Source organism: Nannospalax galili, unplaced genomic scaffold (genome assembly GCF_000622305.1).
Source record: "Nannospalax galili isolate Female #2095 unplaced genomic scaffold, S.galili_v1.0 scaffold1688, whole genome shotgun sequence".
Taxonomy (NCBI): domain Eukaryota; kingdom Metazoa; phylum Chordata; class Mammalia; order Rodentia; family Spalacidae; genus Nannospalax; species Nannospalax galili.
In genome coordinates, this window is record NW_008358621.1 from 958440 (window position 1) to 975234 (window position 16795).

Sequence of the window (16795 nt, forward strand, 5' to 3'; positions counted from 1 at the left end):
CACTTCCCTCCTCTTCCCTTTCTAAGGCTTCTTTGCAGCCAGTGGGACAGTGGAGGGCCAAGTCTCCAAGTGCCACCATGGACAGACCAGGCCTGGCCCCTTCACTTTCTCACAGAGAAATTACAACTTTAGAACCCTGAGAGGTGGCTGAGAGGTGGAGAATATCAAGTCACCAGGAGAATAAAAGACCACCACCCCACCCACCCCACCCACCCCACCCCATAGGGGTTCCAAAGAAAGCAAGCAGGCATGTGGGCCAGCTTGCAGGACTCGGGCTTCATCAGCAACTTGACAGGAGCCTCCCTCTCCCCAGACACTCCTCGCCCTCAGCCTCAGAGACTGCAAGGGACACATCCTAACCTCGGCCTCCCTCCCAGCTCCCAGGAGTCCGGGTGAGGGCCTGCCTTCCCTAATGATATAAGGCAAGCTGCTTTTAGTTTTGTTTTTTGCATAGTAGTTTAAACACAGTGAGGCTCCACCTTCCCCACAGTGCCTTGCTCCAACATCGCCACTAGATCCAGAAAAGAAAGAAAGAAAAGAAAAATTGGTCTTCCCTCCCTTCCAATCACCTTCCTCCCCTTCACTGGGTGAGAAGGCTCCGGGAGGTCCTCACCCCAGCCTGGAGGTAACTGGCTCAGTCCTGGGGAAGGCAGATTCTCCCAAATGACTTTTCAGTCAAGTCAGAGCCAGGACAGAGGAAGGGAGGGCAAAGCTCATGGCCAATCAGAGGAGCAGGTGGGAGGGAGGAAAACCATGTGATACCACACCCCTGGCCCTACCCTCACCTTACAGTTTTATATAAAAAACACCTGCTAGGAAGAATTCTTTGGAGCTCAAAGTGGCTCAGCTTAAGGGAGAAGGCACGGTTTCACTGCATCGTCACACAGAAGTCTGCATTTGTGATGTGGAAAACGATAGAAATTGACAGCACCATTCCGTGGGTGGGTGGGTGAGTGGGTGGGTGAGGAGGAGCACTAGACAGTGGTGGTGGGTGGTGTAGGAAGGAGGGAAGCAGCGGTCCCGAGGGGCCTCCAGAGAAGGGAGGACAGAAGTCTGTGTGGCGAGGACTAGAGCCCAATCCAGGAGCCCTGTTGGCTCAGTTGGGAGAGGAGGCTAGGCCCCATCACCAAGACCACCAGCTGAGCAGGGCCTCTGTCATCAGCTGACCATGGGCTCCACGTCCGCCTCCCGCTCCAAGTCGTCCTGGATCTCATCCGTACTTCCTGAGTCGCTGCTGGCCATGGAGCTGGGGGATGGTGAATTCCTAGAACACATGGAAGCCGGGACTTTCAGAGAGCAGTCTGGGACCCAACAGCCGAGGGACAAGATACTGGACCTGCCCTGACTACATGTCCCTCCAACTTCTGTAAGTTGATGAGCAGAAGGTCAGTGGCTCTTGAGACCCTTTGGGACCCCCTACCCAGGCTTTGGTTGGTCTGGTGCTTGGCTTCTCTAGAGCTCCTTGGGAGCTGGGATCATGGCTCAAACTTGGTTCTTATCCTGCAGCCATCCTTCCATTCCAGGCCTGGACACAAAGCAGGTGCTCAGTAAACCCCAGGTAACTTGGAACACAAAGGGAAGCTACACAGGTTAGGGGAAATGACCCTACAGTTCAGTCTGGGCTCTTCATGATTGCTGAGGGGTCTTTGGCAAGCTCCACTTGTCTATGGTCATAGTGGGTTCTGGGGGATTCTATGTGCAAAAGGTTGGACAGGTTGATCTGAGCCTCTCCACCCCCTGTGCTTCCCAAAGAGCACCTGTTCCCGCCTGTACAGTGACATGGTCATCACAAGGAAACAATCACAATCTACATGAATCTGAGCTTTGTGTCAAGCATTCCCCATGTTCCATCTCACCCTATTATCTGAGCATCCATCCCCCAGCAAGGCCACATGCCTGAAGGGGGCCCCTCTTTGCATGTCATGTCTGATACATTGCTGGTCTCCTAGAGGCACACCCATGTGAGCTGGGTTGGAAGATGGGAAAGGAGGCAGTATTTCTATGGACACAACTCCCCCAGCAATAGTGGGGCATGCCCTGTCCCCTCCCCCTACACCTACTCAGTAGATAATGGAGCCTATGTGCCCCAAGGGCAGAGGCTCAGACTTTCCATCATCAAATCATCCCTGTGGCCTTGCACACACTAGGCCTGACAACGACTTGTTGAGTCAATGGGTTGTTGAAAAAGTTCATGAGATTAGGTACTTAATTCACCTAGTACATAGTAGGTATGCTCTAACCATGCAGGGCTTAGGTGGGTGGGTGGGTGGGTAGATGAATGGATGGATAGATGGACGGATGAAATGCAGTGAAGCTATAAGCTGCAGTCCCAGAAAGTATCCCTAAGGCTCTGTCACAGATGTCCAGGGAGCACAGGCACACAAGGGTGCATACCTGTCTGCGGAGCCTTTGATGAGCCTGCGGCAGGTCTCCATCTGCACATCCAGGCCTCGTTTCATGCTACACATCTCCATGTACTCATGCAGGTGCCGGTTCATGTCGCTCTTGGCTGTGGCCAGTTCCAGCTGGAAGACGTCCATAAGGAACAAGGAGAGTGAGGAGAAATGGACAAGCTACCCCAGGGGCAGCACCTACCACAATCTCCCTCCTCTATTTCCCTGGTGGTTGCGCCATCAAGGCTTCCCCTGAACACCATGCCCTAAAGACCCTGATTCCTGGACGTCCACCTTCCTCTCCCTTCACTCTCTGCACACCAGTCAATATCCTCTAGAAGTGCTTCTGGTCAAAGGAGAATGGTTGCTTAGCAACTCCACAAGTATCCTGTCCAGCTAACCCCCATCTAGTTCAGGGTGACTTCCCTCTGCTCAGTATCTCTAGGCAACTTGCTATCGACCCAAGCTGGAAGCTCAAGTCTCTTTCATGTTGCCGAGCCTTCTCCTGTATCGTGACACCTCCTCCTCCAGCGAAAGCACTGAGCTTCTCCTTTTCCAGCCCAAGAAGAATACTCTCTCATATGGCCAAAGCCAAGCACATTGTCCTGAATGCCACTTCCTGGCTGGGGGTATCACGTAAATCACTTGGCCTCTTTGGACATAATTTCCGATACTTTACCATGAGTGTCCGTACCTACCATAGGGGAGAAAGGAAGGATACCCAGACTGACCAGAGCTGACTTCTGAGTCATGCCAAATGATGCTAGGCACTGGGTAAGCCTATTGTGTGAGCTGTCCTGTCTCAGCCTCTCTAGGGAAGTCAGGGATTGCTGCCCCCACTTTACAGATGAGGAAACCAAAGCCCTAATAAGACTTCTGACTCCTGCCCCCATGCTTGCCCCATTTTGCCCCCATGGGCACCTGACCACCCGGGATCTCAACTGTGTGGCTCCCAGGTGACACAGCAGCAGGCTCCACAGCCCAAGCACTCACCTCAATCTGGCCTATGGTTTCCTGGTACTCCTTGTCTCTCGTCTTGAAGAAAGATTCAGTCTCGTGGATCAAGTTGCCCAAGTTTTCCTCTTGCTGGGGAAATAGGACAGAAGGGACAGTTTAGCTGGAGAGCAGCAGTTGTGGGGGAAGTAGGGATGAGGGATCATGGGGAGGGGGTGCACCCAGTCCCCAGCCCTCAGCAAAGCTGGGCCCCAGACTCGCCTCGCCCTGTAGGTCGATGGTGGGGTTGCAGTTGGTGAAATCCTCCCAGAGCAGCAGAGTGTCCTCGTTCTCTTCCCATGTCAAGCTGTCACAGTCATCATCAAAGTCAAAGGTCTCCCGCCTAGGGGTGACAGCAGAGGGCATGACTGAACAGGACTTCAGGCCATACAAGGGACAGAAAGGGGCACTGTCCCAGTGAGTGTGCACCTCCAAGGTGTACCTCAAAACACGTGGGACTGATAGCCAGAGGGACCAGTGTCATTTATTTTTTTTATTTCTATTTTATGTGTATGAGTGTTTTGCCTGCATGCATGTATGCACACCATGTGTGCACAGTGCCTGTGGAGGACAGAAGAGGGTGTTGGAGCCCCTGGAACTAGAGTTAGTTAGATGGTTGTTAGCTGCCATATGCATGCTTGGAACTAAACTTGGGTCCTCTGCAGAGCAGCCAGTGCTCCCTAGGATGACTGTTTTACTCTTCTTCTTTTTTTAAATTTTATTTTATGTGTATGCGTGTATTGCCTGCATGCAGATAAGTGCACCTGTGTCATGCGATACCCGCAGAGGACAGAAGAGGCTGCCGGATTCCCTGGGACTGGAGTTACGGACAGTTGTTAGCTGCCATGTGGGTGCTGGGATTCGAACCCGGGTCTTCTGCAAGAACAACCAGTGTTCTTAACCGCTGAGCCATCTCTCCAGTCCTGAAAGAGCTTTACTCTTTTAAAACGCAGAATATATCTGTGTCTTATTTGTACAACTAGAAGTCTGGTTTTAAGCCAGGAGTAGAGGAGTACAAGTCTAGAATCCCAGGACTCTGGAGGCTGAGGCAGCAATATCAAGTTCAAGGCCAGCCTAGGTTATATAGTGAGCTCTGACCAGCCTAGGCTAGTGTGAAACCCTGACTCAAAAAAATTCCCCTCAAACACACACACACACACACACACACACACACACACGCATGCACACACACCCTCTAATTAATGCAGATTAAAAACCTTTCCAGCACTCGGGAAGCTGAGGCAGGTGGATCTCTGTAAGTTTGAGGCCAGCCTGGTCTACATAATGAGTTCCAGGCCAGCTGGAGCTGCAGGGAGACCCTGTCCCAAAAAGGTCAAAAAAAAAAAAACCAACAACAAAAGACAAAACCCTTTTCTTCTCAACTCCAAGCTTGTGGTTTGTTTGTATGTCTGTAGAGCTGGGGATAGAACCCAGAGCCTTGGGCATGCTAGGCAAGCATTCTACTACTGAGCTATACCCAACCTTCCTTCTTTCACTCATTTTATAGCTCTCGCTGAAGTCTCTAAGATCATTTCTATCATATTCCTCTCATTACACAGATGAGAAGATCCACACAGCCATGGCACATGAGGGTCTGCAAACTTCTATCCCAGGCTCTCCCACCACCTATGCTACTTCCTCCCCCAGCTCCTTCCTAGATCTCCTAGAGCTGTTCTCCACAACAGTGGGTCAGGACCTAACAGCAGTGGCCAGGAGGAATTTCTGATATAAAGCTTCCTAGAGCACCCCTTGGAGTGAGGCCGAGCTGGCGCCTCTGCCCAGCAGCAGTTCCCACAGGCACCTGTAGGTGGCTCCTGTGAGTCAGGGACCAGGGCTTGGGGAGGGAGGGCACTGGAGAGGGAGGTGCTCCTGCTGCACAGCCCCTGGGGTCCACCCATCATCACATCACATAGTTCACTACTGACTTCACTTCCTTCCCAGTGGCTGGGATCTGAAGGAAAGTCCCACTGAGGGACGGCTAGCCGGAAGAGACAGGAAGAGGAATAAAGCAGGAATGGAAAGCCCCCACCCCCACCCTCCTGGGCAGGCTTTGAAGGAGGCTGAAATTCCTCCTCTCTGCTTTGGTCAGAAGCCCAAGCCACTCATCTGGATCAAAATAAAACAAGGCTCTGACATGGGTGTATCATTTAAAGACTCACTAGAGCTGGCGGGAGGGTAGCCTCTGGGCTAGGCCCAGGCTCACAGACATTTCAGAGTGGAAGAAAGAGATCCTAAGTCAGGTCCCTGCCTACCAGGCTAGAGCCACAGGATGGAGGTGAAGGGAGATCAAAGGACTTGTATTTTTACTTAGACAATTAGAAGACCAGACAAATCTGATTAGACATGGAACCCAATGCAGACTTGTCAACATCCCAGTGCCCAGTGCAGAAGGGATCACTTCTTGCCTTAGAGATGGCCAGTGTTCTAACACTCAGAGGGACTTCTGCCAGGAGCCCCTGATTCAGCTCCTTGGATAGGTACCTCTGCACTGTACCACATTTCTGGTCATCTTAAATGAGTCCCTGGGAGCTTCATGAAAATACAGACAGCTGATTTCTTCTGAGAAGCCCTTTAATTCAACCAAATGAAGGTAATTGTGATCTTTGGGCATCTGACCATGACTTCAGTTCAGGAACTTCCACAGCAACGTTGAAAGAAACCTAAAGCCAAGCCCCTCTTAGGGATGGGGCTCAGCTGGTAGAATGCTTGGCTAGCATGCACATGGTCTTGGGGTCAGTCTCCAGCACCGCATAACCAAGCAAGAGTCTCAACACTCAGAGGGTAGAGGCAGTAGGATCAGGGGTGGGGTTCAAGGTCATCCTAGGCTACATAGGGAGTTTGAGGCCAGCTGGGCTACATGGAACTGTCTCAAAAAAAAAAAAAAAAAAAAAAAAAAAAGGAAAAGGGGAAAAATAAGCCCTTATGGGCTGGAGAAATGGCTCAGCAATTAAGAGCTCTGGCTGGTGCTCTCTGCTCTTCCAAAGAACCCAGGTTCGGTTTGCAGCACCCACTTGATGGCTAACAGCTGTCCTTAACTCCAGTTCTAGGGGCTCCAATGGCTCTTCTGACCTCTGTGGGCATTGCATGACGCATACATTACAGGCAAAACATTTCCAGTGATACAGAATGCACTTACACACATGTAAGCAAAACACACATAAAATAAAAATAAATAAATATGGGGCTGGAGAGATGGCTCAGCAGTTCAGAGCACTGGATGTTCTCGCAGAAGACCTGGGTTTGGATCCCAGTACCCATATGACGGCTAACCATTCATAGCTCCAGTTCCAGGGGATCAAATGCCCTCTTCTGTCCTCCATGGGCATTGCATGACACGGGTGCACTTACATACATGCAGGTAAAACAGTCATACACATAAAATAAAAATAAAAAGTTTTAAATAATAAACATTCTTGGCCTTTTTTTTTTTTGAGACAGGGTCTCCCTGTAGCCCCAGCTGTCCTGGAACTCACTAGGTAGACCAGGCTGATCTTGAACTCACAGCAATCTGCCTACCTCTGCCTCCCAAGTGCTGGGATTAAAGGCGTGCACCACCACTCCCGGCAATAATAAACATTTTTTTTTAAAGAAAATCAATCCCTCTAGTCAGTGGAAGATGAGAACATGAGATGGGGGCACTCCATCATGAGATGAACCAAGAGTCAAGGGGCGTCCTTAATACTACCAACTACAACTATCCAAAGGCAGCGTCATCTGCTTCTTGAAGGGAAGTGTCAGGTGAGGCACTCCCAACCCTACCCTGACCCTGCTTATCTTCCTTATGAGTGTCCAGCTCAGCCAAAAAGGGACCAGACAGGGACAGGGATGCAGCAGACAGAAGAGACATCTCTCCCAAGCAGGAGGATGGCTGGGAGGGAATAGAACACTGAACCAAGTTGGTGGGCCTGGCTCTGTCCTAACCCTTGTGTGCCCCTCTGAAATGGTTTCCTCATCTGTATGCTGAAGGACTAGTGGCCTCATCTTTAGATGGGCCAGCTGGGGAAAAGCTGAGCTGTCAGGGTCCAGGTATCTGTATGCATGGGGCTCTAGAGAGAGAGGGTAGGGCATAGGAGGGAAGAAAAGGAGAGCCCAACCCCAACCTTGACACACCTGGTGTCCCCTCCCCATCCTACCTTGGGGCTACATGGATTAAAGTTAAGAAGGATTAGAGTTGAGAACACAGCACTAAACAGGCCAAGGCCACAAGGCCACCCTGGCCCTGGGGCTCTGGTACACCAGTTCTCTGTAGGGTAGAGAAGGGGTGCCCTAAATAGTGGCATTTGCCAATCTCCTGCAATAGCAAAGTTTAAGCTATAAATGTGACATCCCTGAGCCTGACACAGACAGTGTGCATGCACGCACATGTACACACACACACACACACACACACGCACACATGCACACACGCACACAGCTTTCAAGGGCTGGTACCAACCAGCTCTGGCCACCATTCGCATACTCAGGCCAGACTCTCCCACTCAGGCCGCATCCCCTAGTAGGGGGCACTAGCGACAAGCAGCTGGGGTCTGAGTCCCAGCCCTATCATGTAACCACCCTCAGAGCCTCTGTTTTCCTTGTTTTCAAAAGGACAGTGATTATCCTGCCTACTTGAAGGCAGGTGAAGGTCTGGAATCAGGTGCGCTCAAGTGGAGGGCACTCGTGAATTTGATCAAGGCTTTTCCCATGAGCCTTGTGTGTAAACTCACTGGCCCACCAAGGGAGACTCCAGTCTCTCAGACTGAGCCTGTGGCATGGCCTGTTTGGGAATAGCCCACCAGGGTGACAGCATACCACTGGCCTTTCCAGGATTCATGAAGTCATCAGATAGATTCTACACATGAACAACATGAGGACAGCTCAATCCCTTCATTCCCTCCCTAGCTGAAGCAATATCCCCACTGCCTCTTTTAGCGGGGAAAGTTTTCTAAAGGGAAGAAAAAGGTGGCAGGTGACAAAGGATCATGGGCACATGTGTCTGAATTTGGCAGATGCTAGCTAGTCAGCCATGGACCATGCCATGTGTTGAAACAGAAAGCTTTCTAAACTCTCCATTTAAAAATGAATCCAGGGGCAAGGGAGGTGTCTCAATAGGCAAAGTGCTTGTCTTATAAGACATAAGGACCTGAGTTTAATTCCCATATAACAAAGCTAGGCATGGTAATGTGTGCTTGTAATCTCAGTACTGGGGAGGAGACAATTGAATCCCTGGGGCTTACTGACCAGCCAATCTAGTCTAACTAGCAAGCTCCAGGTCAATGAAAGACCCTGTATCCAAGAAATGCTACCTGAGAAATGCTACCCAAGGTTGACCTCTGGCCTTCAAATGTAGGAAAACACACACACACACACACACATCTGGGACTACTCTCAATCTAGCCACCAGTATGTCCCCTGGCTGAATGAGCCGGGATACTCACAGCTGGTTAAACATACGCTTCATCTCGTCGGTGATGTTCATGGAGCCGACCTCTTCATCTGAGAACCGATTCACCTCCCCATCCTGCTCAGAGATGTCATCATCTGAAGCCACCTTACGGTCTTTCTTTTTGGGAACCACCTGGACAGGGAAAGAAAAAATCAAAGTAACTAGGGTGCTTGGTGGAGGTGGAGGGTTGTGGGGGGTAGCCAGGAAGGAAAGTCGTGCTCAGGGGGTAGATGGAGCATGGCTGGCCGCAGGGAGATGCACAGGTCCTCTAAGAAGCAGGCAGTGTTAGCAAGCATGAGGTGGGAGGCATGCAGGGTGGAGAATACAGACAGGACCAAGCCCTAGGAGGCCTGGAGGTTGGTCTAGCTCAGCTCAGCCTTCACCGGAAAGCCGCCCAATGATCTGGGGCAGGGGCAGGCCAGACCAAGGCACTGTCACCTGGGATGTCTCAAAGCCAGCCAGAGAGACCAAGAAACCCTGACAAAGGCCAAAACACCGGCATGCTTCCAGAACCTTCCTTTTACATGCAGAGACAGGGATGGTTCACCAAGCTTCTGCTCCAAGCAGACAAGATCAGAGAAAGGGAGGGCTGCGTGGCTCTCCCAGGAATCAGTTCCTCTGGGAGTGGGGGTGGTATGCAGCAAGAAGGCATGGGATGGAGAAAGGGCTCAGAGAGGTCCCCCAGCTACATCCAGAATCACACACAGAAAGCAATGAACGACACACCGCACTGCCCTGAAGCATAAGCCAAACCATGACCCAAAACTCAGGAAACAGTCTTCAGAGAATGCCTTGATATGCAGGACCACACTTGGACCCTCTCCAGGACTGCCTACCGGTGTCAACCACCTGCCTTCTCTCCTGGGCACCTACCTGTGCACAGAAGGTCAGGGGTTGTCAAGAGATACTTTAGGGGAATGAGAACTAGGCAAAGACTTGCTCTTTTGGAATTCTGAGGCCCAGCTGTCAGAGCTGAAGCCAACTCCCCATCACCAAGTCAGAGCTCCCTCATCATGGGGACAATGCTTGGTCTCAGAAGATGAAGCAACATGACAGGCAGAGGGCACAGGGTAGACCTGGGGACAAGTACTGGAGGTCAGAAGACCCGTGTCCTGGTCCAGATCCACCTTTCCCTTTCTTGGTACATCACACTCTACCCCTAGGACTTCCGTCTCCTCAGCTCTAAACTACAAGTCCCTGGGTCTGTATGTACCTGGGGAAGCCAGAGGACCAAGTGACTACTCTCGGGGTGGGGAGTGAGTGGGATGTGGAGGGAAAGAGGAGGCGGCTGTGGTGGAAGTCAGGGCTCCTCTGAAAGGGTTGGGGTGGAGGCTGGTGAGCGGGAAGGCCCTGGTCACCTGAAAGATCTTGGACACGTCTTCCGAGTTCCGCTGCTGTGCGACATCGCACAGCTTGGCCGTGATATCGATTCGGCGGCAGATGTCCATGTCCACCTTCATGGCCTTTTCTTGGATCTTTGTGTCCAGGTCTGTCATGGGCTGCAGGGAGGACAGCAGGGGTTACATAAGCGAGGGACGGAGCAAGCATGAGGGGGCCAGGCAAAGGAGTGGGGAGACTCCTAGGGGTGGGGAGGCCCCTGGAGTCAATAGGAGGGGATTGATCCTTTCCTGGGGGTGAAAGGTAGGTTGGCACTGCTCAGGGTGGGAAGGGACATGGGAGCCTCAGGACGGAGGATGTGAGACCATGTGTCCCCCTTGGGGCGGCAGGGCACAACATCAATGTTCATTTAGTTGGATCAAAGAAAAAGCAAGACCACGCTTACTGTCAAAAGATACCCTTCAAGGCTGGGGCACAGCTTGCTCAGCAAGGGTAAGATCTTGGGTTTGCTCCCCCAGCAACAGAAATTTTTAAAATGCAGAAAGATGTCCCTTCTTTTCCCACATCCATGCCCCACTGTGCCCCATAGCAGGCCTGCCTCAGATTCTTGCCACAGCTGACAGCAGGCATCACCTAGAAAGAGTGGGGTACCCCTGCACCCAAGTCTGGAGGAGCCAGGTGACCGTCACCTGGGCTCCACAACGTCTTCTAATCACACCAGTCTATGTGTTCCTGAGAACCAGGAGCCGAGCCAGGCTGAGTCACTGAGTCTCTTTTCTGATGGGCTTTCCCAGCAGACTGCCCAATGCCAACCACTGCCCCATCCACGGTCAGTCACTCAGAGGGGCCACAGATGGCCAAGAAGATGCACACACCAGTCATTCCCAACTTGACAAGGCTAACCTATGAGAGGCCTTGGGCCTGGATATTCTCAGATAGGCATGGCCCAGACCACATGGTCACCCCATGCCAGACACCAAGGCATGGGAAGAGTAAAGCATCACAGACAGACAGACGTCAGGGACCCAGGGAGGGTGATGGGTTAAGCAGCGGATTAATGCACCTCTACTCAGACAGAGGGAAGCAATGTGGGGTGGGGGGGGGCAGGGAGGCGCCTGGTCCCTGGATGTATCCCTCATCCTCAGAACAAACCAGCCAGCCAGTACTGTAACTACAAGCCGAGCTCGAGCCTCTGAGTGAATGAAGCGTTTTTGCATGATGGGTATAGGAAGGATATAATGCCTGGGGTGGTGACCAAGGCACTTACGTCACTCATGAGCCCCTTGAACACTACCAGCTCAGCCTTGAGCCGCTCAATCTTCTCGTTCATCTCCTCTTGGATGGCCTCGGCTTCCTGTGCCGCCTGTGGATGGACAGAGATGGGCAGGCTTTAGAGGAGACGAGAGGCTGGATACCTGTGTCCAGAGCCCTGGGCACCCCATGTCCAAGCAAGCTGAGTACCTATGTTCCTTCCCTCAGCCCAGCCTGGCTGCTGACTGCTCCCAATACTTTCTAAAAAATCATTTATGGCAAGTTACAAAGCATGGCAGGTAACAGGAGAAAGAAAGACGGTGGCAAGGAGGCCTGATCCAGGCACTTTAAAATACAAGGCCGTGCCCCGACCTGCAGTTGCCCAACTCTGACCATCTTTGGCCCAGAAAATAACAAGTTTATGTTGGTCAGCCTAGGCAGGCATCTGGAGGTGTGGGCTCGGGAGTGGGTGTGTTTGTATAAAAAAGTCTGGAAGGTCTTATACCAATTGATAAATGAGAGAGCAGAACCATGGATGATTTTGATTCTTTGTGCTTTTATGAACTTTTTCGATGACATGACTACAAATGTTATAAAAAGGTAAAAAGGACAACTTCCCCCCCTTTTTTAAATTTTTCTTTATTATTTTTATTTTATGTGTATGCGTGTATTGCCTGCATGCAGGTAAGTGCTCCTGTGTCGTGCAATGCCCACGGAGGTCAGAAGAGGCTGTTGGATCCCCTGGGACTGGAGTTACGGACAGTTGTTAGATGCCATGTGGGGGCTGGGATTTGAACCCCGGTCTTCTGCAAGAACAGTCAGTGTTCTTAACTGCTGAGAATGCCCACGGAGGTCAGAAGAGGCTGTTGGATCCCCTGGGACTGGAGTTACGGACAGTTGTTAGATGCCATGTGGATGCTGGATTCGAACCTAGGTCTTCTTCAAGAACAGCCAGTGTTCTTAACCGCTGAGCCATCTCTCCCGCCCCCATCCCCCCCTTTAAAAAAAGAAACAGGGTCACATGTAGCCCAGGTTGACCTCAAACTGGAATGTAGCTAAGGATGACCTTGAACCTTGATCCTCCTGTCTCTACCTTCCAAGTTCTGGAATTACAGGCATGCACCACCAGTCCAGTTTAGGCAGGTGAGGCAAGCACTCTACCATCTGAACTACAGCCCCAGGCCGTGGATACTTATTTCAATGTCTCTAACTTTCTTAGAAAATAAACACTTTAAATATTGGAAAAAAATTTTCTGATTTTTTTTTTTTTTCCTGGTGGTGCTAGGGATCAAGTGTGAGGCTTTGAATAACAGGCAAAGTACTCAGTCACTGAGCTGCATCTCCTGCCCAAATTTTTGTTGTGTTTTATTGAAACAGGGTCTCATGAAACCCAAGCTGGCCTCAAACTCATTACACAGCCCCAGGCTGGTCTTTAAAATTCTCCTGCCTCAGCCTCCCTAGAACTAGGGAAACAAGCCAAGAGTGAAGTGCGCCACTCAGGGTTCCCCACAGGCACGTAAGAAACTGAGCCCAAATGCAAGGTGGCTAGGGGAATGTTCTAGGCAGGCAACTGCCACAGAGCCTGTTGGGGCTGGGGCTGATGTGTCTCAGGCTCTCTCCAAGACATCAGTCCCAACCTGGGGGACTTGCAAGTGGACGATCAGAGACATCTGGATACCACCTAGCCCAAGCAGCAGGTGAGGAATCAGAGGCCAGACAGGGAAGTGGCTGACCCCACATCATCCAGTAAGACCCAGATTTCCTGAGTCCTGTGCCTGAGCTCCTCTGCCCTGCAGGGCTCTCTGCTTTGCCCCTCAAAGCCTTCACCCCACAGCCATCCCACAAGCCTCTCCTGCTGGGGACTCTGAGGGCACTTACCTCCTGCAGTGTGTCCACCATGGTCTGAAGGTTCATGCGCTTGGCCAGCTCCTCCTCCCACCTGTAAAAGCCAAGAGGGACAAAGAGGTCAGAGGTTCTCCTCCTGGCAATCCCCCAGTTCCACCCTCATCACCCACACAGGGCAGGGAAGGTGCCTAAGAGAATCCTGTCTGCCTTCCAGGAGCTCCCAGCTTGGGAGTGGAGGGTGGGAGAAGACAGCCAGCTTGGTGCTAACCGTGAGGCCAGTTGGTAGCAAGTGCCACCTTCATAAGCATGGCACTATGGGACACAGACAGGAAGGACCACTGCCCCATGCAAACCAGGAAGGGCTGTGCAGATGCTGCTGCTCCTGCTATTGCTGCAAGATAGAGCACTAAAGCTGGGCCTCAGGATCCTGCTCTGGGCCTGCAAGAAACAACCTTCCCGTGCTGAGCACTGTACTCCCAGGGCCTGTTTGCTTTGCAGCCCACCCTAGCAGCCACAGAAATTGCCTAAGTAGGTGTTGCTATCCCATCTCACAGATGCAGAGATTGGGCTCAGAAAGGTTAATTGTTCTGCTCAAAGGCACACAGCTAGTCCAGAGGTGGGCACAGAATTCAAACCTAGGTCTATCTGTCTTATTACAGGAAAACAACACAATAAAGAGCCCTCCCTCACTTCTTTTTTTAAAAAAAAATTATTATTTTTACTTTATGTATATGCGTATATTGCCTGCATGTAGATAAGTGCACCTGTGTCATGCAGTGCCTGAGGAGGACCAAGGAAGTTGTCAGATCCCCTGGAACTGGAGTTAGGGATAGTTGTTAGCTGCCATGCGGGTGCTGGAATTCAAACCTGAGTCTTCTGCAAGAACCTTCAGTGTTCTTAACCGCTGAGCCATCTCTCCAGCACCCCCCCACTTCTTTAGCATTGATGATGATGATGATTTTGTGCTCTCTCGCTCTCTCTCTCACTCTCTCTCTCTCTCTCTGAGACAGGGTCTCTTTATAGTCCCAGCTGGCCTGGAAAACCAGGGTGGTCTTGATCTCACAGTGATCCACCTGCCTCTGCCTCCAGAGTTCTGGGATTAAAGGTGTGTATCATGCCCAACACATTTATTATTTTTAATATTTACATGTAGGAGTGTTTTGCCTGCATCTAAGTACACCATACATATGCAGTGCTAGCAGAGGCCACAAGAGGGCGCTGGATCCCCCTGGAACTGGAGTTAGGAACAACAGTTGTTAACCGCCATGTAAGTGCTGGGTACTCAACCTGGGTCCTTTGCAAGAGCAGACAGTACTCAACGGCTGAGCCATCTCTCCAGCCCCTTCTTTAGAATTTATTATTTCCCAAACCCTATACCAAGGACACTGTACTACAGCTTTTTTTACGCATGTGTTGGTTAAAGATGAACAGGAAAGAACAGAGGGGTATAAGCACAAGAGGAACCACTGTGTAACCCAGCATTAACCACAGTGCACCCCAGCATTAACCGCAGGATGGGGAGGAGCAGCTCCAGAGAGCTGTCACCATCTGGGAGGATTTTAACAAAGGAAACAGTACCAGCTCCCCACTTCCTCCATAGTGGCATATTCCACATAATGCAATTCACCCACCCCCCACCCCCCCACTCCCCCACTCCCGTGCATGGGATGTGTGCCACCATTACCATCCCCAAGTCACAGCAGATAAACAAAGCAGGCCTGAGAGCCCCCAGCCCAAGGTGGTATGAGGGCAGGGGGAGCCTGGACTTAACCTCCAAGGCTGAGCTCCCCACCAGAGTCCCCTCCTTGCCCCCAGGAGCTGAGGCGGTTCCTGTTCTCCTCTGCCTTGGGAAAGACAGACAGCTTCTGTCTGTCTTGCCCCATGCCGCCCTCCCTAACAAGGCTGCAGAGCAAGGAGGTCTGAAGTCTCTTAAGATGCTGTCAGGCCCATCTAAAAATAGGCCAGGGGGGAGGACTGGATGAAGGGCCGGTTACGTCACCAGTTTTTGAAAACAAGAGAAAACGGATACTGTTTGCACACACAGAGGAAAATTCCTCCTCTCTCCACACAAGCCAGCCCTACTGGGCTCCCGGGGGGACACGTGCCCTCCTAGTCCACTTCCGTCTTTACCAGTCTGACGTTAGCCGCATGGCAAGGCCCATGTCTGCCATGGGCTCCAGAATCTGGATCTACAGAGTACAGAGGACACAGAGGAAGCCACAGGGGGCAGGGACCTCAGGGCCTCACATGGGCAGGACCATGTCATTAGATGCCCCTATACAGAAAACAAAATGAGATTCTGGGTGCACAAGTCATTTGCTCAAGGCACATAGTACATCACAGACAGGGTTGAGTAGAGATCCAGGCCATCTATCACTAAAAAGGGCAGGGTCATTCTGAGGGACAGGAGTGCTGGGCTACCCTCACCCCTGCAGGCAGCCCAGGGGCATCTGGAGCTTCCTTCAAGAGAGGTGATGGCCTAGGACACAGGTCCCAGCTGAACCATCTCTCCTGGCCACGCTGCTCCAAGCAGGAGGGCAGAGGAGGGCAAAAGAGGCAGAAGAGAAAGAGAGACGTGCAGTTAAGTCTGACTTCTGGGGTCAGCCCCTCTCACACCAACAACAGGAACAGACTAGCAGGAGTTGAGGGAGGGAGAATGAAACACCACTGGTCCCCCAGACACCCTAGAATGCAGTAAAATTCCCCTAGCTTTCCTTCCCAGCAACCATCTAGTCAGAGGCCAGGCAGGAACCAACAGACCTTTTACACAGCTGGAGAAGTGACTTGGCCCACCCCAACTCAGAGTGTGAACTGAGCCATGTATCTGGATGTCAAGACAGGAACAACAACCATCAGTTGGCAGACCTTGTCTGGGTCTCACATACGGGATTCATTCCCTCATATACACATCATTGGTTTTCATGTAGATTACTAATACACTGTGGTAAAGAGTTTTTATCCAAAATCACTTTGCAGATGAAGGAGCTGGGGTTCTGAGAGGTAAGGTGACATATCCAGTCACACTGCTATGTAGGTGGCTGGGTTAGCTCAGCTCTGATACAGCTAGATCCTGCAGGGGAGTCACCCAGCCATTTTGTCCCCACATAGAGCCCAACTCAGCAGGTCTGCCCGAGGCAAACAACTCCCAAGAGATGTTGGTCTGCAGATGTTGGCTGGCATTCTGGGTGGCCACATGACCCAGTGCCTCCACTTCCCAGTCCCCGTTCCTCTTACCTGCACCCACCCCCCCATCATCCTTCCCAGACTGTACCCCAAGGATGGGTTTGCACAAATGACATCGTGGGCCTTTTATTTCCAAAGCCAGGCTAGGAAGCTGGTCCACAGACCCCAGATGGAAGCCAGACCCTGCAGGTGGATAGCAGCTGCCACACAGACTGAGCCCACAGCCCCTTACAGACACTGCCCCCAGGGGTGATGGAGGGAAAACCTGGCTCAGCCAGTCGGAGTGCTGATGGTGCAGAAAGCTGCTGCCCTTCAGCCACTGGGCTTGCCAGGGTGAAGGGCCAGACGCACGGTGGATCTTCCCCAA

The 16795-nt window shown here is 51.7% G+C and overlaps 1 protein-coding gene across 2 annotated transcripts in view; it reads right to left on the bottom strand.

Annotated features, from left to right (window-relative positions):
* Positions 1-218: 218 nt before the first annotated feature.
* Positions 219-16795, bottom strand: part of Iffo2 (intermediate filament family orphan 2) — a 45429-nt gene continuing 28852 nt past the window's right edge. The window contains exons 2-9 of one of the 2 annotated variants that reach the window (XM_008821816.2): positions 13279-13339; positions 11417-11512; positions 10170-10310; positions 8804-8943; positions 3609-3729; positions 3387-3479; positions 2395-2525; positions 219-1264 (exon numbers count right to left, since the gene is read on the bottom strand). In XM_008821816.2, coding sequence (XP_008820038.1) covers positions 1159-1264; positions 2395-2525; positions 3387-3479; positions 3609-3729; positions 8804-8943; positions 10170-10310; positions 11417-11512; positions 13279-13339 — 889 coding nt within the window. In that variant the 3' untranslated portion in view covers positions 219-1158. The other variant, XM_029558028.1, reaches the window with a different exon arrangement.